A 27,635-nucleotide genomic window follows, 5' to 3' on the forward strand; every position below is an offset into this window, starting at 1 on the left:
TAACTTCCAAGCATTATGATGCCACATTTCAGATATCACTTTTTAAGATTTAGCAGAGGAGATCAGGGGGAGGATGAGTAGAGATCAAACGAGCAGAGAGAGAAGAGGTCAGAGGAGAGCAGGTCACAGCGGAGAAGAGATCAGACATCAGTTGAGAAGAGATCAGAAAGCCAGAGAAGAAGTCAGAGCAGAGAGGAGACCAGGCAGCAGAGAAGAGATCAGATCAGCCCAGATCAGAGCACAGAGGAGCCCAGATCAGAGCACAGAGGCAACAGAGGAGGAGAGATCTGAGGAGTGCAGAGCAGAGCAGCGAGGAAGAGACGCAGTAGAGGAGAAGAGGTCAGATGAGTGCAGATCAGAGCACAGAGGGGAAGAGATGAGAGTAACGCAGATCAGGGCAAAGAGGCAGAAGAGCAGAGTGGAGATCAGAGGAGCCCAGATCAGAGCACAGAGGCAACGGGGGAGGAGAGATCCGAGGCAACGGGGGAGGAGAGATCCGAGGAGTGCAGAGCAGAGCAGCGAGGAAGAGACGCAGCAGAGGAGAAGAGGTCAGATGAGTGCAGATCAGAGGACAGAGGGGAAGAGATGAGAGTAGCGCAGATCAGAGCAAAGAGGCAGAAGAGCAGAGTGGAGATCAGAGGAGCCCAGATCAGAGCACAGAAGCAGCGGAGGAGAAGAGATCAGAGCACAGAGGCAACAGAGGAGAAGAGACGAGAGGAGCACAGATCAGAACACAGAGGCAGCGGAGGAGAAGAGTAGAGATCAGAGGAGCGCAGATCAGAGCCGCAGCCAGCGGAGCAGAGCTGGGAGACCAGATGAGGCGCTCAGAGCAGCCGAGAGGCAACGGGGTCGACGGAGCCCACAGCAGCAGCAGCAGCGGCGTCGACGCACGAGCAGCAGAGGGAAAGTTTTCAGAAGCCGCTGCAGGGGATCTAGAGCGACCAAACCCAGGGCTCGGGCTGGGATCCAGTCAGGGAGGGATCCGGCCGAGGATGCACCCGGGGACTCACCGCCCGCACTGCCTCCAGCCGAGCCCAGTCACCGACCCAGCCAGCAGCTCCCGGCGGAGGGAGAGGGAGAGGGAGGGAGCGTGATATGAGAAGGGGAGGAGGGAGGGCCGGGGGGAGGAGGAAACACCAACATGGAGGTGGAGAGAAGGGGAAGAGAAACGGGAAGTTTAGATGCAGTCTGCACTGTATCCACCAACGGACCTCAAACGACAGGCGCACAACTGCAAATCTCTGGGTGACTCTGGATGTAGGGTCCGTTTCCCGCGAACGAGCAATACACGACGCAGTTATGTGTCCGCTGTACATACCCACTAGTGTCTGAGTTTACGCTCTTCGGCGGTACTGAGGAACAGAGGTTAACTGTTCCGTAAATGAGCGTCCAGCCATGAACACCGCCGCCTTTCTCCGAGGTCAAGCAGAAATGCCTCGGAGAAACACAGCGGCGTTTTCGGATTCGGGGTGTGTTTTTCTTTCTCTCCTCTTGCCATTGGCTGGAATGTTTACATTCCAGAGGAGATAAAGAAAGTTAAAAACACGCCCCCGAACCCGAAAAAGACGGGGCTTGTTTGGAGAGACAAAGCTCTTCTCCAATGGTTGACCAGCATTTAAGAGGCCAGCCAATGGAGAAGAGGGAGAAGAGGGGCGGGTTCAAGCCCCACTTCTCAAAGTCATTAAATCTCGCGAGCGAGACTGCGCAAGTGCAGCCTTCGCTAGCTGAGACCTAAAAACTACCCTGTCTAATCCGGGCCTATTGCATGTTTTTAACTCACCTGAAAAAATAACCAAATCAGTCATTGCAGAAGTCAAAAAACTACATTTTGAGTATAAACAAGCACTTAGACAGCAAGACTCACCGCGTAAATGCTGTTGCGCATGTCATGCTATAGTAAAATGTAGTGATAGAACGGAATTTTATCTAACACTGGATATGCCGGTGAACCATAAAAGATTAACGTATTTTAGACTGAATATGTTCCCGCAGCTTGTACCAACATGGCTTAGGCCACAAGACCCTCCTGTATGTTCCTGTGATGAGTCTTCTGCACTATACACTTTACACATCTTATTAATTTGCCCTAAATAGGCTAATTTGCGTCATAAGTATATACGCCCATTATTTGCACATCTGAATTTTAAACAAGCGAGACCGGACCCTTTATATCTACAATTTTTAGAAAATGTTACTGTATGTTGGTATGTGTCGAGATTTTTAATAGCAGTGTATTACGCTTATGCTTGTGTCTGAATTGCATAGTACTTATTTAATGATACTAATTGATGTTCTTAATATATTTGTATGATTGTTTTTACTGTACTTTAATGATTGCTAAAGTCAATTGAATAAAGTAATTATAGATTGATTGACAAAGAGAGACAGAATTTTAATTAACATAAATGGTCACGGTTAACGCCAGACCTAATTGGGGGTCCAATTAATAAAGTCTCAAAAGTGCATCCATTAAGTGCAGATAAACAACTTTCATGAATTCACAAGACTTTACAGAAGTAGGACAACATATAGTACTCCTAGAAAATATTTTTAACTACATTTTAGCATGAGTAAATATGCAGGTGTAGATTTGCTCATGCGAAAATCTGAGTATTTGCATGTTCCTTTTCATACAACCACTTTTTTCCCAACACTGGAAGAAGTTTTATTTCTGCCATAGTCTGGAGTAAATTTCCTTTCATAGTATGGAAAAAGATTAGAGAAGAGTTGGTGAAAACGCTTAAAACATGCAAGTTAGTAGGTTTGCACAGACTCAAAAGGTTATTCTAACCACAAAACTATTGCTTACCATTAGCTTCAGCCCCAGTATATAGATCCGAGGAAACGTGGCAACATAAGGGAATTGCTAGTATTCAAACCCTACTATGGAAGGAGCCCTGGAATAATTCGAGAGGCTATTTCAGAGCTCTTATATAATGAGATGGCTGCCATAATTTGTCGCTGCATTACATGGCACAAAAGGGACAAGTGGATTTTGTTATAGGACAAGTAGATTTATGAAGCAATTTGCCCCATGGACAAGTACATATTTTATTAAATTCCACTACCCTGTGTTGATATGCACAGTTTTAGCCTTGGCCTTCTACAATGTGTTTTTCACCTTCCATATTGAAAGTACTGTAAAAAAATAAATAAAAACCCAGCCATCTCATGAAAGAATATCAAGAGAGCAGATGTATAAACACAGGATGAGCAGCACACCTATACCTCACTTTGAACAACGAAACAAGCTACAGCGAAGAGCACAGTTATATCTAACCAGACCAAGAATATCCCTCAAGATTCTCTGAAATCTATAGACAAGACTCTTCAGAATCAATATTCCACAGACAAACGTACATGATTAAAATTACTGGATGGTCTATAGCCAAATAAGGATTTAAAAGTATTATGCTTCTGACGTCTAGAGAATTAAAATAGTTTAATTATAGGACTTTATTTCCCATAGCTAGGTAAACAAAACTGCGAACTTATAATTCTATGGAAGGTCCAATCTAGGGTTGTACAAAACCACAACTAATTGAACAGTTGAAAAGCTGTTTGAATGCCACTACATTTACTCTCTATATTTAACATGACTGTTCAAAGATCATTTTTAAAAGCTTTCACCAATGGATCAAGGCAACTGCCTACATTATTAGGCAATTAAATCATAGCCACAAAAATAGTGGCGCAACCACTTAAAACCATGCCAAACCATATGTGGACACAAAACAGAACATAAACCAGGGTTAAATTGACATTGAATAGTAAGGGCATTGCAGTACTGCACAAGCAAACATCTAAGTCATTTATAACTTGAAATCCCAAATAGCCTTTACTGGTGCGTATTGTACTCTAATCAAATAATAGTAACTACTGGCAAGAATCATCTTGAGGCCGCGGGACGTAACGGCCCCAGCTAAGTGTACATTGTTGGACTGATGGGGAGCGCTAATAATTATATTGTGATAATAAATGGGCCAGTCAGGGGTGACGAATGTCATCATGTTCAACGTGGGGCAGCTACAGCTCCTCCACACTAAAGTTGGGAATGTTGGGGGAGGTGGGGGTTGGGGGGATCCATTGGTGGGCAGTTCGTAAGTCATGTAATTGGGGCAGGCTTAGGACGTCCGCCGCGACAGGTACTCCGGGGCTCCGGGTGTATGGGGGAGGGGGAGGGGGGGTTGTTTACAGTTTTGGGATTGTTGTTGTTTTGCGACATGCCACACACCTCAGCAGATCGGCCACGATCTGGGTTTAGATATAACTAATTCATACAAGCTCTTCAATGACACACACATCCTCTAGCGTAGTGGGTTCCCCCCTGGCTGAACTTAAGATAGTTACATGGAATGTTCGGGGGATGCTCGACAAGATCAAATGGAGTGTCGTGCTACGCTTGGCGAAGCAACAGGCGGTGGATATACTCTTATTACAAGAGACACATCTTCTGGGTAACAAAGCGCTGTGCCTTTCCCGGTTCGGAAACTCTACGGTGTATCATTCTGGTTTTACTAGGGGGTCCCGGGGTACGGTGGTCCTGGTCCATGGTCGGGTGCCCCTGCAAATTGTTAAGAAGTGGGAGGATACGTCTGGTAGATACACGATAGTCACGGGGACGCTGCATGGGGAACGTATCACAATAGGCAGCGTGTACGCCCCCGCCTTTAGGCCAAACTCTGATCGACACTCTCACTAAGGTCTGGGCGGAGCTCCCTCTAGGCCTGACAATACTGGGTGGGGATTGGAATGATGTGATGACTTCGCAGGACAGGTGGCGCGAGCACCCCACTGATGCGCCTCACTCCCGTACGAAACTTCAGAATCTAGCACATACACTAGGCTGGGTGGATGCATGGAGGGCAATGCACAAGGAGGTGGGAGGTTACACCTTTGCATCTCAGGTACACGCCACATTCTCCCGATTAGATTGTCTTTCTTCCCAACTCGTATGCGTCCCGCATACAGTCCGCGGAGATCTGGCCACGGGGCATCTCGGATCATTCCCCCCTTCAGGTGATCCTCCGCCTCCGGGTGAGCAAACCGCGGTTCCGCTGGCGGCTGTCCCCCTGGTCCCTAAAGGTTCCGACGTACCAGGAAATGCTCGCCTCGACCATCTGGGATTATCTTGCGTGCAACGTGGATTCGGTCCGAACGGCCGGGGGCGTATGGGAGGCCATGAAGCCAACACTGCGGGGGATGGATATTAGCCATCGGGCGGCGTCAAAGGCGAACCGGCTTCGACACCTGCGGGAATTGGAAGAGAGTCAGTCGCAATTGCAGGTACAGGCTACCCAAGGAACGAATCCCGCGGTCCGGCGTAATATGTTTGCAGTCCAACAACAAATCCAGGCCCTCCATACGGAGACGGCCAAGGAGGCATGGCTGGCAACGCAACACAGAATCTATCATTGGGGAGATAAGTCGAGTAGGAGGCTGCACAGACTGTGTCAGGCGCGTGCGTCCCCCACCCAGATACCCATGTTGCATTTCTCAGAGGGTTCGCAGCATTCCTCCCCGGAGGCGGTAACGCAGGCCTTCGCGGCCTTCTATACAGAATTATACGCCGAGAGGGAAGTCATTGCCCCGGAACTCATTGACACGTTCTTCTCGGACATTCCCCCGGCTCAGCTGTCGGATGCGGTGCACACCGAACTGGATAAACCTATCACGCTCGATGAGCTCCGGGCTGCTCTTGTGGCTATGCGACCGGGTCGGGCGCCGGGCCCCAATGACTTTCCTATGGACTTCCTGAGACCCCACATGACGGAACTAGGCCCTCATCTCCTAGAGGTGCTACAGGAGGCCCATGACTCCCGAGCACTACCCCCAGACTGGAGACACGCCGAAATTGTTGTGTTTTTGAAGCCCGGTAGACCCCCGGAAGATCCTGGGTCTTATCGCCCTATATCTCTCTTAAACTTTGAGACGAAATTGTTGGGGAAGGTCCTGGCGGACCGCCTACGCACCTGCATTGGAGACCTGGTCCACCCAGATCAATCCGGGTTTATGCCGCAACGAGCAACGCGCAACAACATCAGGCGTCTCCACAATGCCATCGCTGAGGCTCCGACACTTGGGCGCCCGGCGGCGGTGATGTTGGCGGACGTCGACAAAGCGTTCGATACACTTAGCTGGACGTACCTGTTCAAGCTATTAAACGTCATAAACCTGGGGCCGCGATTCCAAACCTATGTTCGACTTTTGTACACGGACCTGATGGCGTCGGTCCGGGTCGCGGGACACCAGTCGACCTCGTTTCCGCTCCGCCGTGGCACCCGTCAAGGGTGTCCGCTTTCCCCCCTACTCTTCGCCCTCGCTATTGAAACCTTGGCGTCCTGGGTGCGCCGGGACGCGGTGATGCGGGGAATGGAGTGGTCCAGTGACTACATAGATAAGATTGCACTATACGCTGATGACGCCCTTTTTTATATGACCGACCCCTGGGCATCGGGGCCGAGGGTCCTTCAAATTCTTCGTGTCTTCGGCGAGACGTCGGGGCTCCGGGCTAATCCTGCTAAATCTATCCTATACCCGATCTGCGGTGACCAGGGTCGTACGGCCTGGGCGGACCAATTGGTTATGGCCACGGACGGCTTCAAGTATCTAGGGGTGTACGTCACCAGGGACCAGACCACGGCGTGGACGAAAAATATAGCGCCGCTTCTCCCGATGGTGCGGGATGAGACGACGATCTGGTCGCAGCTACCACTGTCTTTCTACGGACGCTAGGCCATCTCTCAAATGGTGTCGCTGCCCCGTTTATTGTATCGGGCCCAGAATTATCCCCACCCAATTCCGCAGTCCTGGTTTACTCAACTGAACGCGTTGTTGAATAGATTTTTGTGGCAGGGCGGGGCAGTGCGGGTCGCCTTGGCAACGTGCACCCAGTCGACCTATTGTGGGGGTATAGCGGCGGCCAATGTCAGGGCATATTATTGGGCGGCGCAGCTACAGGTAATCAACGACTGGTGGTATCAATCACCGGGAGATCCGGCTTATGCGGTGGAGCGCTTGACTATGTCCCACTCGCGGCTCCATTCTCTCCTGTACAGCGCCTCCTCGCTAGACGCGCATCCCCCAGCTTGCCGTACAGTTATCCAGGTGTGGCGGCGAGTGGTGCGTTTAATGGGCTGGTGGGGACGCCTTACGAAGAGCACCCCCCTGTGGCGAGGCACGTACCTGCGGCAGACGGCGGCCTTGGCGGGCTTCCGCCGCTGGGACGACATTGGCATCTCCACTTTAGGGGATGTCATGCACGGCACGGTACTCAAATCCTTTCAGCAGCTCCAGACCGACTTCGCCCTACACAAATCCCAATTCCATCGCTATCTGCAGTTGCGCCACGCGCTATCCCCAGCCATTGGTTCATTGACCACACTCCCGGAATTTCATCCCTTGGAGGGTAGACTGTTAATGGGAAACCTCGGCCAGCATAAAATCCGTCAGATATACCAGTCCCTAACGACATATGCTAAGACTACACTACACAATACGCGAGAGCGGTGGGAGGCTGATCTCCCAGACTTGACCGATGATGATTGGGCCGAGGCGCTGGTGAGTCCGCGTGGGGCGGCGGTTTCCACCAGATACCGTTTGATCCAATTTAAATACGCGCACCGGGTCTATTATACACGAGTTCGGCTATGGCGTATGGGAGTGATCCAGTCCCAGGCCTGCTTGCGCTGCCGTGCTGAGGAAGGAACGTTCCTATATACAGTGTGGACGTGTGGGGCGTTACAGGTCTTTTGGCAGGGGGTAGTGAATTGTTTGAGTGAGGTACTGGCCTGGACCCTTCCCTTAGAACCCCGTTTGATCTTACTCCATAGTACTGAGGACATAGGAGGGAATAGGTATAAGCGGCACTTATTGTTTCTAGGTCTCACCTTGGCCAAACGGGATGTGGCCCAGCACTGGAAGGATGATTCTCCTCCTATACTGTCTCCTTGGAAGAAGGCGTTGGACCGCTGTATGATTGCGGAAATCGCGGTCTCTCAGGCCCGGGGGTGCCCAGCGAAGCATGGGAAAGTATGGTCCAGATGGGCTACATATAGAGGTATAGACCTGGCGTTGTTGGAACAGCCCGATATGGGAGACCCCATAGAAAGATTGCTGAGAACCACGTAGCACGACTCGCTTGCTGTGTCAAGGAGGTGTCTAAACCCTACAGTATTGAGGTAATTGTCATGTTGTGCAATGAGGAAGAAGAGGGTGTGGGCATGAGTTGGGAAGGGAGGGGGGGGGGCGTAGTCTGATGTTTGCAGACCAGGCAAGTGGGAGGAAATTGCAGTGAAGGGGCTTATGTGTTCACACTATTACGAAGTCGCCTTTCTTGATTGACCCTTGCACTGTACAAAACAATAAAGTTTGTTGTTAAAAAAAATATATATATTAGTAACCATATCCATAAACAGAGAACATAGAAAAGTTATACATAAGAATTTAAGTTGTCACACTTGGAACATGTTTTAATTGACCACCTAGAATACATGCTCTGATATATATAAATAAAAATAGTTTTAGGTTTTACTTTTAATTGTGTTGCCTTTTAGATGTAGCAAGATAGTTTTCAAAACAATTTATCAGTGACTTTTCTTTTTTTTACTTCATTCGTATAAGCCCAATATCAGTTCACACATCCTGTGGAACTCCGTTACAAAAGTCATGCTAAGTATGTATAAATTGAGAATGGGCAGGACATAACACTGATACGGACAAGAAACAGAAAAAGAGAGGAAAAATAGGTAATCAAAAGATTGACAAATAATATTTTACATACTGGAGCATTGCATTACAATAATCCCTACTTGTTTGGAAACCCTAATGCGCATTAAATACTAGGGGCCTGATTTGGATCTCAGCGGACGGGTTACTCCATCACAATGGTGACAGATATAACAGTCTTCTGAAATATAAATCCCATTATATTCAATGGGATTTATATTTCGGCGGACGGGCTATCCTTCCCCGTTGCGACAGGATAACCCATTCACCAAGATCTAAATCAGGCCCCAAGTGTAAGATATAGAAAACAGTACAGTGATTTTAAGTTTTTCATGAATTGTTATAATGTTAGGTGTTTGGCGCTTGTCTTTGTATTAATATCTGCATCTTTTGTGAAAACACCCTTGCATTCAAATGTAACCTGTAAGCGATGGTAGGACAAACAAAACATACTGTAGACATGCATCATTCAATTTGATGTGCTTTTCAGGGTCAAAACTGGATGTGATAAATATATAAATATATATAGAAATATAGATGAGGATCTCTTGATTGAGTTTAAGTATGCACAAAATATTATATATATTTTTGTTACACGTTTTCTAAAAGTGAAAAATAGATATTTATTGAACAAAATAAATAAATAAATAAACAAAATACTGTTGGTAACGAGGCCTCTTCAAACATGTATGCTCTAACATGGAGAAAGAAATGGCTCTACGGGCAAAATTCAAGTATGAGTGACCATTTTTTAATTGTAAAGTGGGTGCAACATTTTTTCGAAAAATGCCACAACACTGCATGACCTGTAATGCTCACAATATTTACATTAACTTCTTACATAAAACCATAAACTCTAAAACAGCAAATTAAACTTTATGGACTGAAACAAACTATTCCTAGCACCCACATCAATGCAATTATTAACCAATGAAATCAAGTGCACAAAAATACTTTACATAGTCAACTAATGTAAAGTATACATTGGTGAAAAGTACAAACAATTGGGTAAAATGTCAAAAAGGGTTGCTCAATACAAACAACTTTAAGACAGAAAAGGAAACATTTAAAAAAATAAACCTAAATATAAACACACACGCACATATGTATTTTTGAATGAAAACATTGGTGCAGCTAAAACAGCAGGAAAGTAGGCTGATTGAAAATAGACAACAAAAATCCTAACAAAAGCATCAGCGGGCAAGAAAAAGAATACAAACTTAGGGACACAAGCATGAATTTACATAAATTTGTATGCGGGACCAAGGTAGGTTGACCTACCATTTCACAAAAGACATAATGAACCTAACCAGCAGAAGATTGAGCTCCCGCCTTCCAGGGCACTGTAGCTTAGGGTCATAATTGCATTCCGTCAGATTTGGGCATACAGGATGAAAAACAAACAAGACTAACCATAAAGAGGTATTTAAATAAAATATTATTACACTGTGCTGAAGATTCTATTAACTTTTGCACTTTGAATGGCTCCCTACTGTAGGCTCGTAGTGTAGTGTATTATTTTCGCTCTACATCTCATTTTCACATTTTCACTTTATAAAACATAAATAATTTGGTTAATAAAAGTAACCTGTATGTTTCAGCCACATTAATATATATATATATATATTTATATATAAGAATCTGTTAACAGTATAAATAAGTATCTTTTAAATAAAATAAATCTGATATGTTACATAATACTGATAAAAATATTACAGTTTGTAATAATTTCAGTAACTATCTTAACTTGCATTTTAATAATACTGTGTGATGGATATTTAAACAAATTACAAAATGTTACAGTATATTTTCAACTGATGGCAACAAACTAAATGACTGTTGCCAATTTAAATACGAAGTATTTTCTTTTCCATACGGAATATTTAACACCAAAGTAATCTTGAAAATAGAATCAGCATTCTTGGGGTGTTATCATGAAGATAGTATTGGGTAGGGGGGAGAAGTTGAGGGGGTACCGATACTGTGATGCAATACCAGCTGAGTAAAAATACCCATCACAGATTATTATTGATTTTGTTTTCAAAAACTATTCTACCTTAATACTGAAGTAAAACACAAAATCCAACAGAGTCTCCAATTAAAATTCTTAATTTAGGTGAATGATCACTTCTCCCTTAGGTAGCAGCAAATTTGCACTCTCCTACAGGGACCTGAAAAGGAGTACAGTAATTCCAGGCAAGGTTCATTCCAAACAGACAATATAAATGAACACTCAGTTGTGTGAAGTGTATGCAATAATTAAAGTATTACATAATCATGCCTTTTCTCAGCTGTTAAATACAAAACAGCATCTTTTTCATTATCATATAAAAAGCATTTAGGCGGTATTTTTATTAATCATTTTACAATGGCAGTCTCTAATGTGTATTCAATAGAAACAAGATAATTTTGTACACTATTTTATGTACAAGATAAAGTGTGCATTAGGTATACATGAATGGCAATATTGTACATTATTTACATTTTACAGGACAGTAAAATTAATTATCTATATACACACTGAAAATGTATCAGACACATTCTTTTTTTTCCTAAACTGCACAATTGTTTTTAAAAAATGTTAATTTGTGACATTATAGTTTGTTTTTCTGTAATATTTCAAGAATTTGATTGCCGCATCCAGCGTTAATAATCCTCTGATCACTTACAGAAAAAATATATTTTTATATTGTACCACTGTGTCACATAGCACCTTGTGGTGGTGGTAGCTATCCATCATCATAGAAATATTGAAACTCTCACTTCTACTTATATACAGATATATGTGCAAGTCTTTTTGACAAGTAGTGGATCATTTATGAAGACATTCAATGTTATCTGGAGATCTTTCTTCTCTTGGGTTTGGGAGGCTTCACTTGACTTTCTCTTTGTGGAATTTGATGGACCTAAGAAAGAAATAAACAGATATAACTTAGTCGCCTCTAACATTAAATCAGGTTATTCAAAAGTCTCAAAGACAAAACTCTACTCATTTTGGAGATATGTATTTAATTGCCAGATTAGCATTTAGCTTAAAAAATTAACAAAGTTGCAATTATTTAACTCTCAGATGTTTAAATGTGCACAGTTGTATGAGGCATACACATATTACTTGATGTGCAGCTTTGTGGATTAAATTTCTATTCTCCCTGCTTCGTCTCCTAAAAAACTGTCAATACTTAAAAAGAGTCATCTGAGGCATTATGCACTCATTGTTCTTGTTCCAATACCGAATAAGACCAAACACAAATGAAAGGTTTGGCTTAATATTTCCAGTTAATCCGTTCACAAATCTCACAGGAGAAAAAAATGATAAAGACTAAAAGAAGACCATAGACATATCAAGACGACGGTTGATGTTTCTGGGCTCGTGGACAGTGGGCAACAAGGGAAGTTACTTGAGGATTGCCTTGCAGGGGTTTTCATTTGGGCCCTCAGACGAGGGGATGGGTGTTTGTGTGTCAGATTGCAGTGAATACGTCTAGTTACGTGCTGTTGTGGAAGCATACAGGTACTACTATTGTCAAAACAGTATACTGTTTAATAAGGATTGAAAAGCAAATAAAACATCTTTTAAAAAGAAAAAGAAAAGAAGAGCCAGCAGGATGGCTAGTGAGTTAAAACCTTGCAGATGGTAAATTGGTGGATATGCAAGTAACGAGTTAGAACAGCTGAGTCTTTCACCTTTTGCAGTCAGAACACAGAGTACTTTTAAATTGGGTATTAACATCCATGATTTACAGTCTTTAGTAAAGAAGATACGTGGTACGAAGCAATATATAAAAAAACAAGTTTGTTATTATATAGAAGATGCTACATACTTTTAGCAAGTCTTTTTTATAGTCTAAATGTTTTATTGTCACACTCACAACAGCATTATCCAAAGACAATTAAGAAACACCGTCAGTTGACTGTTGGTGCAAGCAAGGCTTTTTGATGCATATTCTACCTTTCTGCAAATGCATCATATCAGAAATACTGCAAGCTGTCAAAAACACTGCAAACTGTCAGAAGGCATCTGATACGTTTTGGTAATTCATCCAGACACCAGATGGCAAACGCAGAGCCACAGGCGTAACTACTTGAAACGAGGTAATGGCTTAATTTTTATTTAAGTTTCTATTCATTGGCATTTTCAATACATTGTATAACAGTAGCATACAAATCTTTAGCATATATCCACTTGAGGATTACAGATGCTACATCGAAGTCCAAAAATAAGCACATGCAGGGGCCGAGGAGGCTCAGGTGCCAGGGTCCATGGAAGTCCAGAGTTCAGGAGTGGCAGGGTAAAAAAAGACTCTAGGTACAGTGCACCCTCAAGAAGGAGGTGGGGGCGGCCATCACACCTCCACAGTACAGTGAGACAGTGTGCAGTGCTCTATTTCAATAACCCCCCAGTTGCACCGTCTTATGGCCATGTACGTTTCAACGGGCGCCAATATATCCCTAGGTGCCGGCATAAGGGACCAGGATTCTGAAAATGATTCTTGGCAAAAGGTAAGATCAGCTAACCAGATACAAACAGTGGGTACAGTAGCATGCTCCAGTGCACAGCCACCCGCCTGTTAGCCATCAATAGTAGCACTGCAGTAAGCCTGCGGCTTCACATACCCCAGGGAGGCCACCACAGGCAGTCTCAAAATGAGAGTGGATGTAATTTCATCAATCACTCTCAATAACGGATCCCAGTATTTTGCTATGGATGGGTAGAGGTACGCTCTCTCCTCCCTGCGTCGCTTGCATCTAGCACTCTCTATAAGGCCCATTCTGTGGAGTCACAGGGGGGTGTGATATAATCTGTGGCGGAATTTTATATTTACTAGACAGGTTGCTAGTGTGAGTACAGGAGTAGTTCCATGGCTGCTTTGAGAGGTCAGTGCCAAGCTCAGGCTGCCACTCCACAAGTGCACGGTATGCAACGATCAAGGCAATGATGTACAGCCTCGTAATAGGTTGCTTAGGAGAAGACGATGCCAGGATTAGGTATAAAGCTGGTAGGCCTACAGGCTTCCGGAGAAAGGTGGGGTGCCCCCGTCTGCAGGTACCGTGCAGTCTATAATACAACAATACAGAGGAGTGAACAGTCTACAGTCATTTGAATATCACACAGCTGAACAAAGAAGACTTCCGGATAAAGATCACCATTTCTGTCAGTCGCAAGCGATGTAGTTATTGGCAGGCTTGACCTGCTGGCGAGGGGGACTAGATAATTTTTTTTTTGCTAACCGCAGCCCTATCAAGTTAAGCATGGGATGCGTGCTCTGCAGCGCAGTCCATCCCATGCACTCGCAGTGCACTGCTCGGTGAGGCAGTGGGTCTCAAAGGCATCACCTGAGCCTGTCCAATCGGTTGTGCATAATTTACCCACTCCAGAGAGGTCTTGAAAAGTATAAAGAGCCAATGTAAGAAAGCCCATAAAAAAATATTACAGGAGGGGAGTCCAGAGCTTAATGATGCATCTGGGGAAGGTAAAGAATCTATCAGAAAAACTAACATGCTCCTCTTACGGATACTTCGGGAGAATTCCAACTGCACTCCATAGATTCCCCACCCAGCACACTAACAGTTACTTTTTGCGACTTTCACACCAGAAGCACAGAGCCACAAAGTCCACTGACCACTGATGTGGAAAACTAGTGCCCTGAAAGGGGAAAACCCTGTTTGCACAGCGGGAAGGATGGGTGGTTTGGTAAGAAATCTGCGGTTAGATAGATTCTTTACCAGATAAGGTGTTACTGAAGGGAAGTAACTTGTTCATCTGATAGAGACTTCTAGCTGTAGATTCCTTACCTTAGAATAGATACCCAAGGAATAGCTCCTCAGAGGTGGGTCTGCAGACTAATTTCACATGAGGAAGTCAGGCAGGACCGAACGGGCAAAGTGCCCATCCCTAAAGACCTGACTGCCCAGACAGTAGTGCTTGGTAAACGTGTGTAGGGAAGCCCACGTTGCTGCCTGGTCGATGGCCAGGTCCGGAACTCCTCAAGCTAACGCAGTGGTTGTAGCTTTAGGTCTGATGGAATGAGCATGCATGCCCTTAGGGGGTTGCTTCTTAGCCAATGGGTAGCAGATTTTGATGCAAAGTATGATCCATTGCAAGATGTTCCTTTTCTGCGCCTCCCATCCTTTCTCTGCTCCAACATACCTCACAAAGAGTTGGTTGTCCACCCGGAACTCTTTTGTGCAGGCAAGGTAGAATGACAATGCTCTTTTTGGGTCGCGACGGTGAAGTCGTTCCTCTTCTTTCGAGGGATGAGGCGGAGAGTAAAAAGTAGGCAGACTGATGGTTTGGCCTATGTGAAATGGAGAGAGCACTTTCAGAAGAAAAGGAGCTCTCGTACAATGTTCCCTCTAATTTATTTACGTCTGTGTGCGGCAATGTAACGTCTCTGTGCACTGCAGCCAAGGCTATGTGCACCAAGAAACTTACCATGCATGCAAGAGTTACCTGGATTTCCACTTTAGGCCCAACAGGCATGTACTCACATTTTTCTTTATTAGCATTTGTTACGCTAAACAGGTTTATAAACCTGCATTGTGTGTTGGTCCTTCTGTGATGTAGCTTTTGCCTGGCATTCATGCTGCATGGGAGGTAGAGTTATGCAAGACTGAAAATTCATAGGGAGGGTTGGGCCAGATACGATCCTTTAGAATATCCCAAATGAAATGATACCGCAAGTGGCATGCAAAAAATATGACAGACTCTTTCAAATTATAAAGAGATTTAGTTAAAAATTGAATTTGAATATATTCATAGTACAATAGATGACATCACAGCAAAGTGAGGATACCAAACTTTGATACCATAGGAATTGGGCAGCAGACCGCCACAAATTGGACGGTAGTTGGCTGGATTTTCTGGGACCAAATTGGGCTTCTTAAGAAGAGGAAGGATAGAGGCCTTCTTCCACATGGTGGGAAAAATCCCTGTAGCAAACATCCCATTAAAGATAGGGAGCTTTAGGTACACGAATCTGCTTGAGATTGGAGGGGGGCCACGGGTCATAGGGAGATCCGGATTTGGTAGACTGGTTGATCTTGAAAACATTCGGAGGGGTACTGGGGGTGAATCCACTAAGACTGACTGGAGTGCTGCTAACCAAGGCATTTAAGTCTTTGCTAAGATAGTGAGCTGTCGGAGAGTTGTTACTTGAATCAGCATGGCTTGATGGAATGAACAAATTATATATTTGACCAACTTTGTTGTAGGCATGCTGGGCTATCTTTACACAATCTCTGTGATTTGTCTATAGGCCAAAATTGGAGGTGCATGTAGTCTGGACAACTTTAGGATTCACTGACAGGCCCTGTGAGAAACTGGCACTGCATTGTGCCTCAAGTCCAAAAACTCTCAATCATGTCCCATCATAATCACACTCCCACTGTTTTTACTTAAAAAGACACATGGCTGTGACTCTGTCCACAGTATGCACTGTCATATAGTGCATAATAAACTGCATATATACATTTGTAAAACCTCATCCTCTTAGTAATGCACAATGAAATAATGCATGAAGCATCCATGCATCTCAGCATAATTTGTGTAAACTGGGCTGGTAATTGGGTGAGTGACTGTTGATGTACGAATGTGTGTAGTGTGCATTTCCAATACATGTGGATTTATTATTGTATGCACAGTACAGTGATTATTATTACTTCTACATTTATAAAAGCAAACTATGTTTGTAAATTAAACAAATGGGAAGCTTTATTTCAGGTTGAAGAGAAGCCTGTATGAACCAATAAGAGGCAGCCAAAGGTTTCACACCAGCTCAGACAGTGGTGCTGCAGTTACACATAATGTTATTGTTATCTGTGTGAGGTCCAGAGCAAATCCTCTTTCCTGTCAAAATATGCAGTCCTCCATCTTTGCTAGCAATGGCATGTAGGTAAGATTTATGCATATTTTGGAAAGACCAGGTAAATGCCAGTAGCAAAGAAATTATGCCATGTGCTCTGGAGCAAGCAAGGGAAATTACCTTTCTGACTGATGTTGGGATAGGAAAATACAGAAATGTACATGGTTTGTATGGTCCCTGGTTCCACTGCACCTGCTGCACCAATGGTAGCTACTTCCCTGGTACTAACATCAGCGCATGTCCACCACATGGAAACAGTGAGATGGTGCCACTAAAAGAAAATGATACAATTAGTGTTGTGTAGACGTGTAGCTTCCATTGGTGCAGCAGGTGCAACGACACTGGGCCGGAGGGGCCCACTGAATGCTGACTATTGCTGTATTTCACAGTTCAAACACCAATTTAGTGGCCGATTGGTACAAAGTGAAAATAGAAAACCCACGATTTCTCACATAACCACATTGTGTGACCTTAGGCAAATAGTTTATTTCAGCACTATGCCATTTTCTTCATTATCGTAAATGAAAGCACCTTTAAATAGGTGAGTTCAGCATAAGAGGCATACAAATATATTGTTTTGATTTACTCGACTATAATGTTGCTCTCTATACAACAAGAATGTGGGCCACATTCAGGGTGCTCATGACAACTTACTTTCCTCAGTTAATAAACCACATTGCCACTCATGATGAAAAGCGTCTCCAGAGATTGCTGCCTTGGAAACTCCAGTGCGCGGAACTGCTGACATTCCGTGTTCTCAAAGATGGCGAACAGATCTAACTAAGGCTCTCTCCACTGCTGAAAGAGACCTTGCATTACCTCCAGATGGAAACTTCATTTGTGATCCGGTAGGCATCTTAGTCCAAGTACGTCGGCTCTGGCGCTCAGAAAACCCGCCAGATTTTGAACCACCAGGTATTTGCCCTGCTGTTCCAACCATGTCCAGAGATTCAATACCTCTTGACAACCCGTACACCACCCTGCTTGTTGCAGTACCACACACCGGTGTTGTTTTCTATGAACACTTGCATTAGCCTTTCCTGGATGGATAATAGAAAGGCTTTCAATGCCAACTGGATCGCTCGGAAATCCAACAGGTTGATGTGGAGTACAGATTCTGCCCGAGACCAGAGTCATTGTGAGGAGTTGGCCTGGCATATGCTGTCCTCTAGTTATAGGGGACACCTTGTAACAGTCCAATTCGACTCTAATGGTGATAGGTTAAGGACAACCTTTAAAGAAAGCTATCCTAGTAGTAGCTGTGGAGAGCAGCCTTCAGGATAAGTCTTGAAGGAGTGTTAAGCTTATTGTTTTACCATCGATAACCTCTTGAATAACCAAATGAAAGAGTAGTCCACACAGATATATATATAAAATATATGTATTTATTCTAGGAATAACACCACTAGTCTCTTTATGAGTCTAGAGGTGAAGATACAATTCAAACAAGCATTGATAGTTACAATAAATAGCACTGGAATCACAGGGCCCCAGGGGGGGACCAAACCATATATCAAAAAAGTGGTATAAGAACCACGACAATTCTACAGACAATGCCTAGGGCATTTAGGGTCGCTGGCCCCTTGTGAAACCACCCAAGGTAGTGAGGAAGGGGACCCACGGGAGACGCGTGCAGTGGCTAAAGCTACTGTCGGGATCTCTATTAAAGCCTAGGGAGAATGTCGCGGTTGAATCTTACAAGATTAAAAACACTTCTAGGCTCATTGTGGGGGAGGAGCCTAGCGCTTGACCAAGATGGCCGCGTGAGCTTAGAGCTCCCGAGACCCTCGCGCCCTCCGTCGACTATCCTGTCTCTAATCCTGACGGTATGCATGGCACCGTGTTGCTGAGTTGTCAGGGAGGCGATTGATACTATCCGCGGTCGGATCGCCCATCGGGAACCGGACTTACGACGGGCGAAAGATTGCGGCCTAACTCCCGGAGATGCCAGGGGCTAGAGTTGGCAGGATGCCCGACTCCTAGTTGATCAACAACGGCCTGGTGAGGTGTGAACTGTCGGACGGAGGCCCTCGCTCTTTCACTTTCGGTTTCGTTCCCTTTGTCTGCCCGGACACTGTAGAGCTCTGGGTGGCTTTATAACCCCAGGGACGCTCGGCGGGCTACTCTGGCAGCACAAGGCGGACCTGCTCACTCCTTATTCCTCTCTCTGAGAGGGAGCGGTCTTCACTGCATTGGATTGCCTGGAGTCCATTATGTCGGGCAAAGCAGAAGGGGATCGGTTGAAGACTAAGTCCACCAGGCGGGGAACGTATTCCCAAGTCAACAGTATGGACCGCTACGCCCTCCTGAAAACATCGCCGAGTGGACCGAGCCAGGCGCCGGATGACCAGAAGGAGGACTCGCCTGGGACACCGGAGCTATCCCTGCAGGATGTCATGGGCGCGCTTGACGGGATGCAGACCTCGATGGGGAGGCAATTCGAGGCCCTGGCGCATAAGGTGGATGCCATCCTGGTGGATGTCAATTTGATCCGCTCGGACCTGGGCAAGACAAACGAACGAGTTAAGAACCTGGACCACAAGACCACGGGCCTCGCTGATGATGTCGCGGATTTGCAGAACGAGGTCCGGAAGCTGAGGGCTGAGAGTGACCTCGCCGCCCGCCGGCTGGAGGACTTCGAGAGCCGGTCCAGGCGCAATAACGTGCGCGTCATCGGGGTCCCGGAGTCCTCGGATGAGGCTTCGACGGACCTGCTTGTGGAAGATTTGGTCCTCAATCATCTTAAGCCTAGGGGCCTTGGAAAGTTTTTTGCGGTGGAAAGGGCCCATAGGGTGCCGGGCGGGCGGCCCAAGGCGGGTGCCCCGCCGCGGCCGATTGTCGCCCTGCTCTTTCACTTTCGTGATCGGGACGCTATCCTGCAAGCTTCGAGGGTGACGGGCCCAGTCCCCTTCCAGAATGCGTCGGTGAATTTTTATCCGGACTTCACCCAGCATGTGCAGAGACAGAGGCAGAGCTTCCTGGGGGTGAAGCGGAGACTTTGGGAACTGGACCTGAAGTATGCCATGCTTTTCCCCGCCAGACTACGGGTGGTGCATGAAGATCGGACATTCTTTTTTGACTCTCCTGTTATGGCCGACGAATGGCTGGACGCTCTGCCCCGGCGACGGACCGGGGACGACACAGCCGAGCATGGAGATAGCGGCCGGAATGGACAGGGCTGATATCTCAAAGCCGACCTGACTTGATTTAACCATACTTGAAGATTTGAACAGAGTGCAGTAACTGTGGAGGGTTGCGGGAGGACGAGGGGTGCTCTTTTCCTCCCTTAGGGTACTTTTTGTAGATTTTTGTTTTTGTAGGGCGACAGGCACACTGCAAGTTGGGGGGGCTTTTTAAGCTGCAGCAGGGGTGCAGGGTGGGGGGAGTTTTTGGGATTTTGAGTTTGTTGTTGGGGGGTTTATTTCTGCAAGGCATGATGATTATCCTCAGGGCTGTTCCATGGTGGCGCCTCGGGTGTGGGGTGGGCCTCTTTCCGTTTGAGGATGGGGGGTAGAGGCTTAAGTGTTATAAGCTGGAATGTTAATGGTTTGGGGGATCGCATCAAGAGGGGGATTGTGTTGCAATTTTTGAAACGCTCAATGCCAGACGTTGTCCTGCTGCAGGAGACGCATCTCATAGGCAATACGTGCTATGCCCTGAATAGGAAGGGGTATAAATTCATTGCACACTCGGGATTCTCTTCTGGGTCCAGGGGTGTGGGCATCCTCGTTAGAGCATCGCTGCCTTTTGAGGTGGACTCCACCATTGTTGACGATAGGGGGAGGTTTGTGGCGGTGGCGGGGCGGTGGGAAGGAAGGACTTTGGTTTTGGTTTCAGTTTATGTCCCGCCGGCCCTGCAGGCCTCCACATTTGCTGAACTGGGCAGGGCTTTGCTGACTCTCCCGGGGGGAATGCTGGTAGTGGGAGGGGATTTCAACGCTGTGGGTTCCGGACTGTTGGATAGATACCCGCCCAGGGACACAGGGGGGGCTCAGAAATGGCTTCCAGACTTCCTGGATACATTTGGTCTGATAGATTGCTGGAGGCTCCGGCACCCCACACAGAGTCAATACACGTTTCACTCCGGGGCGCATGGTAGCCTCTCCAGGATTGACTACCTGCTCACTCTGGCCGCACATGCCTCGTTGATATCCGAGGCGAGGCACATGGCACGCGGTATCTCTGATCACTCGCCAGTGTGGATCCGGCTGGATCTAGGTCGGGAGGGAGGAGGGAGGGTGGCCCCCATCAACCCATGGTACTTCCGAGACCCCAAGATGCGCAGCGCCCTGGTAAAGAAGGTAGATAATTACTTTAAGGACAATCTGGGAACCGTGGACTCGGCGGTGTCGCTGTGGGAAGCTTTTAAGACCGTGCTTCGGGGGGAAGCCCTTTCCCTTGTGGTGGCTGCCAAGAATCGGAGGGATGGCGAGGTGCGGCAGGTGGAGGAGGAGATTGCGGCCCTTGAAGGCGATATGGAGGAGGAGGTTACGGAGTCCTCATTGCATGAGCTTTGCCTGAAGCAGGCGGAGTATAGGGACCTGGTGACGAACGCCGCTAAGACCCTCAGCAGGGAACAACAGGGCCGCCTGTATGACGTTGGGGATAAGGCAGGGAAACTCCTGGCGTGGCTGGACAGGAAAGAACGGGTCAATAGAGTGGTGCCAGAGTTGATTGGAGAGGGGGGAGAGGCGATCGTGGAACCTGAGGGGATTGTGAAGTGTTTCGCGGAATATTTCTATAGGGTTTATTCCTCTGTGTCGGACAGGCCGCCCGAGGACTCGTCTGATCTCCTCCGAGATATCGAGTTGCCCTGCCTCTCTGACATAGATAGGGACGATTTGGATGGTGACATCACGGTTGATGAGGTGGCGGGGGCGATTCGCGCGTTGAACTCGGGTAAGGCCTCTGGACCGAATGGACTGCCGATCGACCTGTACAAACTGTTCCCGGATAGGGTCGCCCCTCATCTGCGCGCCATGTTTTTGGAGGCGCGGGGGGATGGGATCCTTCCGTTGGACCAGCGGCTGGCGTCGATCGTGGTCATACATAAAGAGGGTAAACCCCGAGATAGATGCTCCTCCTATCGGCCCATTTCACTCCTCAACGCTGAGCCGAAAATTCTGGCCAAACTCCTGGCTACCCGTTTGATTAGGGTACTTGGCGACTTGGTCCACCCGGATCAATCTGGCTTTATCCCGCACCGAAATACAGCATTGAACCTTAGGCGTCTTCATGGCGTCATCGCCAGGGCGGGCACGCTGCGTGAACCGGCTGTTGTGGCATCTCTTGATGCCACGATGGCCTTTGACACGGTGGAGTGGGCATATCTTTGGGCCGTGCTGGCCAAGTTTGGTTTCGGTCGCGGTTTTGTGAGTTGGGTTCGGTTGCTGTACGAGGGGCCACTAGCGAATGTGGTGGTGAATGGACGGGCATCTACTCCGTTTCAGCTTGGTAGGGGTACTCGGCAGGGCTGCCCCCTGTCGCCTCTGTTGTTCGCCCTCGCCCTGGAACCGTTGGCTGCGTGGATACGTTGGCACCCGGATATACGGGGCCTTCGGTGGTCGTCTGATCATGAGGACCGTATTTCGCTCTATGCCGATGATATCCTGCTGTATCTTGCCTCACCTAAGAAGTCACTTATAGTGGTCTGTGACGTACTCGCATCGTTCGGTAGGAACTCGGGGCTTGTGATTAATTGGGGCAAATCGTACTTGTACGTTCTTAGTGGCGAGGTCCCACCGATCCCTAGAACATGTTCGATACAGGTTGCCCAGCAGGGTTTTGTGTATTTGGGGATTTTTATATCCTTGGATCCTGCTGTGCGCTATGAGAGGAATCTGCTCCCCCCCTTGGCACGCTTGAGGCGAGATGTGGAAGGTTGGCGGAGGCTGCCGCTCTCCCTCGTTGGGCGTGCGGCCCTGTTTAAAATGATGTCTCTTCCCCGCTTCCTCTACGCCCTCCAGAACACCCTGGACTGGGTACCGGCCAAATACTTTCGGGAGGTCGAAGGCCTCCAAAGGACGTTGCTGTGGGATGGGCGGCCGCGAATAGCTATTTCAAAGTTGACGCTCCCATGGTACGATGGGGGCATCGCGCTCCCAGACATCCGACGGTACTATTGGGCCACGCAGCTGAGCGCGATCAACCATGGGTTTTATGGCCCTGCCCTCAGCCCTGGGTATGCCATGGATAGGTGGCTGCTGCGCGGCGGCAACTACTACAGGGCGTTGTATTCGCGGTCCTTAGACTCGTCCCTCACGGGGCCCACAGGTGTGGCGGTGCGCGTATGGAAGATGGCGACTGACTCGTTGGGCTGGAAGGATAGGCTAACCCTCGCTACCCCATTGTTTGAATCGGAAAGATTGGGAAGACTCTGGCACACGAAGGGCTTTGATAAGTGGGACCTGATAGGTATATCCAAGGTGGGAGATGTACTGCATAAGGGGAGGGTGAAGTCTTTCGAGGAGTTGCAGACTGAGTTTGAGCTAGGGCCCTCAGAGTATTTCAGGTATATCCAGCTGCGTCACGCCCTCCGATCAGTACTTGTCGAGGGTGAGAAGGTGCCGGAGTCCTCTCCCCTTGAGGACCGAGTCCTTGATGGTCATATGCCCGAGAGCACGATCTCGCTCATATATAAGAAGTTGATAAACGTCCGGGCAGACTTGCTATTGGGGCTGAGAGAACAGTGGACCAGGGATGGTCTTGAGTTGGATAATGAGGACTGGCAGTCAGCGGTTTCTTCGCCTAAGGAGGTTGCGATCCCGTCGCGTCTGAGGCTGGTGCAGCTTAAAATACTGCACCGGGTGTATGTGACGGGGCCAAGGCTGGTCCGCATGGGATTCTCGGAGGACGGCCTGTGCAGAAGGGGATGTGGTATGGTGGGCACTTTCCTGCACATCATTTGGGAATGTGGTGTCATTGTGGAGTTTTGGAGGAGAGTCCATGCAGTTATGGGGGAGGTGACGGGCATTGCGGTACAGCCGGAGGCGCGGTGCTGCCTCCTGAACGTCTGGGGGCCCACTGACCTCGATGAGGCGCAGACCCAATGGGTGACTCTGGGTAACATGGTAGCAAAAAGGGATATCGCGCGGCTATGGGGCTCCTCGGGACCCCCTACACTGACCGCGTGGAAGGAAAACATGGATTGGAGCATGTTTAGGGAGAGGACGGTCTACTGCTCTAGAGGTCGCCCCCGGAAGTGGCATGCCATCTGGGGGCGGTGGAACCAATACAGGGGGGGGAATATGTCTTGCCCCGGACCTGGAACCTCCCGAGGAACAGCTTTCCCCCTGACCTACTTTCCAGCTCAGCTTGGTTTTAGTAACTGTTCTGGGCCTCTGCTGTTCCCCTTCTTCCTCCGTACACAGTCTTGTACTTAGTAGACGAGTGGGGTCCGGTCTCCCCTGGGGGCCTCCGCCATGGGCTCACAATGTCCTTGCCTTGCTGGGGTTTGTGGTTAGTTTTTTCTGTGTTTATTTAAAATTGAACCTTTTGCATTATTCTTTGAACTGCATTGGGGACACATTACTGTATCTAACTTGTAATGCTGCCGAACCTTCGGGCTGTCGGCTGAATAGCTGTGTCCTGAATTTTGAAATAAAGGTTTTCAAAAAAAAAAAAACACTTCTAGCAGGAGTTCAAGTTTACTACTTTAGAGTTAAGCTTTTGAAGTGCCCACACCCACGAGAGTACCGAGGTACCAGTGTTACCTGCCCCAGGGAAGCCGGGTGCATAGGTCGTTTTCGATGTCGGGTCGCGGGCTGATTTTCAATGGCAAAACGTGAAGAACTGCTGCTAGCAAGAAGCGTCTTCGTTGTCGTGAAGAATGAAAATGTAGATTTTGAAGAGAAGGACCTGAAAGCAGAGGGGACAGAGTCTGGGTCACGGCACAGTGACCAGGGGGCTCAAGAGAAGGAGCCCTTCAATGTCGGGTGCTTCCAGGTGGAAGAGGGGTAGCTTGGATCGTCAGCCACGGGGTCCAGGAGGCGTCAAGGAAGGCCAGCTTCTGGAGGGCAACTGTCCCACGAAGGATGAGGGTCGCTGCGGTGTTAGTGTCCGGATTGGCTCCACTAAGCCTTGGCAACCGCAACCCACGCAAGAAACACAAAACTGCTACTGGTGCAGACCCACGAGGTCTGAGCGAGGTCTCCAGCGAGGAGACTGAAGAGCAGGCCTGGAGCAACCAGGAGAACTCTTGGAATCGAAGATTGACCTCCGCTAGGGCCCACAAGTCGAGAGACAAGGGACCGCGGGAGGCAGCAATTTGGCATGCGTAAAGATCGCCCACGGGTCGCCGGAGCGGGCTAGGGCGTCGATCTTTGGCACAGATGATGCTGAGGGGTTGGCTCAATAATGGGCCAAAGCACAACTTCCCCACTCGTCGGGGTCGGGTGCTGTGCAAGAGGTGGCCGGTGTCCTGGGGTATTGGGGATCTCGGCACCCACGGGGTCCACGGTGCTGAGCTTTGCAGTGCACACTCACTGGCCTCTGGGATGCTTGGAAACCCACCTCAAGGTAGGAAAGAGTCGTTGATGTCCGTAGGAGCAGCGAGGTTCCAACCGGGTCACTTGCAGTGTTTCAGGTGCCTGCCAAGCAGGGGGGTAACTCCTTTACCCCAAGGGAGATTTCTTCATTCAGCTGTGCGGCAGCAAGTCGAAGTTCAAGTCTGTGAAGTTCAAGAATAATCTGAGGCTCTGGGGACCCTGTATTCACCTTTATCCAAAGATTAGGGGAGTGTCCAGATCAGAGGTCAGGCGGGAAAGGGTGGCTACACCCTCTCCCCTTTGTGTGTTTCCTGGCAGGGCAGGGGACAGGATGCCCCTGAACCGGTTCCAGGCGGTGTATGCAGAATGTAGGCACTGGAGAAGCCTACGTGCAAGTCTGAAAGACATCCTATGGTGCACCCACCCAGTTCCAATCCACATAGTCTGTCTGGGGAGGTGGGAGCACCTCCCTGCAACAAGATCCCTATTGTCCAGCTGCCGTGGCTGTGGTTCTGCCCAGCAACAGGCAGCCAGAGTCGTGTGGGTAGCAGGTAGCATCCATTTTGTACTACGTGCGCACTTTTAAATTGGTGTCTAAATTCTGCTGCTTTTCCCATATCGCCCCTCTAGCAGGGGGGAATCATGCCCTCAGTCCCATGGCTGGATTGGGGGTATGATTCCTACATGTTTGACACCAAACACGATATGGTTCTTTGTAGCCATTCTCAAGTTATCACGCTATCGCGATATACTTATAATGCGGTTAAGAGTATATGGTATGGCTACACTACAAACAACCCAGCAATGGTTTTACGAAGGTTGCAGAGGGGCCCTACTCAGGTAGGGGCCCCCCTCACACATCTCAGCACCCTGCCTTGTAGGAGTAGCAAGGCCCACTTTAGGGGTGACCTATGAGGATATGTGTGTTGTATTAAGTGGGATACAGGATACCTATATCCCTGTAAGGAGTGCAAGCACCACCTTACCCAGACTACAGTAGTGGTCTGGTGGTGTCATTTGGTATGGCTGTCCCAGGGGTGGCACAATAAGTGCTGCAGCCCCTGGTAGGCCTCTGAGGGACCCATGCCCTGGGTACCTAGGGTACCATCTACAAGGGGCTGATAGGGTGTCCTCAGTATCCAATTGGAAGGTACCTAGGGTACTCACAACAGTTTAGAGAAGAAGCAGATAGGCTGGGGTCCTGGATAGCAGGGCCACAGCCTGGCTAGTGTCATAAAACAGTCAAAACATCAGCAAAAAGTTGGGGGCAACTATGCAGTCGATGCCACTCTCCTACAGTCATCTATTCTGCATCTCTCCCAGATGGTCGTCCCATTCCAGCAGTGACACATTTGTCACTAATGTCAGATCTGGTTGGGGAAGGGAGAGGGGTCTGCTGCTGACACAATCGTGATTTGTAAGCCACCACTGCAGGGCCTATGCAGTTCTCTCCGAGATCTGGACCATGTCAGAGAGATTCCCCTGATGCTGCACCCACTGGAGCTTCAGGTCCCACATATGCCAACAAACATGTGTCACAAGCAGGATGCAGGAGGGCATGTGGCCCAGCAGCCGCAGTCTCACCGAAATCCAGGATAGAGGCTGAAAGAACAGTATCATAGCCTGAATTCACCATTTGGGAGGATAGGCCCGAAAATGCACTGTGTCCAGAACAGCTCCGGAGAAAGGGAACGTCTACGAGGAGTCAGGTGTGACTTCGGCATGTTGATAAAGCACCCCAGTGAATGCAGAAGGTCCACCGTAGTCTGGAGGTGGGAGACGACAGCTTGAGACGAGCTCGCCTTCAGCAGCCAGTCACCGAGACAGGGGAAGACTGGCACCCCAGATTTCCACAGATGAGCTGCAACTACTGCCATCATCTTGCTGAACACCCGAGGGGCACTGGTGAGGCTAAAAGGGTGCACAGCGCACTGAAAATGCTTGTGGCCAACCGTGAACCGCAGCTAATGCCTGTGGGCAAGCAGAACAGGAATGTGGAAGAATGCGTCCAACACCAGTCTTCATGGTCCAGGGCAGAGAAGATCTGAGCAAGAGTGAGCATCCGTAATTTCTCCTTCTTGAGGAAGAAATTGAGGTTGAGGACAGGAGGAAGGCCTCCGTCCTTCTTGGGCACCAGAAAGTAGTGGGAATAGCAACCATGACCTACTTCTGGCATCCCGCCAGGTACCCATGATGATAAACGGTCAGACTAAGAAGGTTCGGTGACTGAGGGGGGAGGGGGACAGAGGGGTGGGGGTGAGGGGAGTGGATGGACTGACCCGACCACTGGCCACTCGACCCACGGGACTGGTAGGAACCATGTTCATGCAAAAGCTGGAAAACGTGGGCGCTGCGGTGTCTGGGTGGGTAAAGACGTGGTTGTACACCCCCTCTGTGGCCACAAAAGGAGCGAAAGGCAGATAAAGGGTGATGAGGGACCATAGAAAGGCCCAAGAACCTGGCCGTAGCCCTGCTGTCCTTTAAGCACTTCAGCGCTGAATCTGCTTGGTCTCTCAAGAGATGGGAACCATCAAAGGCCATGTCCATGAGTGAGGACTGG

General features: G+C 48.2%; 1 protein-coding gene across 3 annotated transcripts in view; it reads right to left on the reverse strand.

Moving 5' to 3' along the window:
• Positions 1 to 11,057: 11,057 nt before the first annotated feature.
• The window catches only part of MBD5 (methyl-CpG binding domain protein 5), a 375,507-nt gene continuing 358,929 nt past the window's right edge, over positions 11,058 to 27,635 (reverse strand). The window contains exon 11 of one of the 3 annotated variants that reach the window (XM_085645611.1): positions 11,058 to 11,633. In XM_085645611.1, the coding sequence (XP_085501737.1) occupies positions 11,562 to 11,633 (72 nt within the window). In that variant the 3' untranslated portion in view covers positions 11,058 to 11,561. The remainder of the gene's footprint in view (positions 11,634 to 27,635) is intronic. The other 2 variants (XM_085645612.1, XM_085645613.1) reach the window with 2 other exon arrangements.

Source organism: Triturus cristatus, chromosome 3_1 (assembly GCF_964204655.1).
Source record: "Triturus cristatus chromosome 3_1, aTriCri1.1, whole genome shotgun sequence".
NCBI classification, from domain to species: domain Eukaryota; kingdom Metazoa; phylum Chordata; class Amphibia; order Caudata; family Salamandridae; genus Triturus; species Triturus cristatus.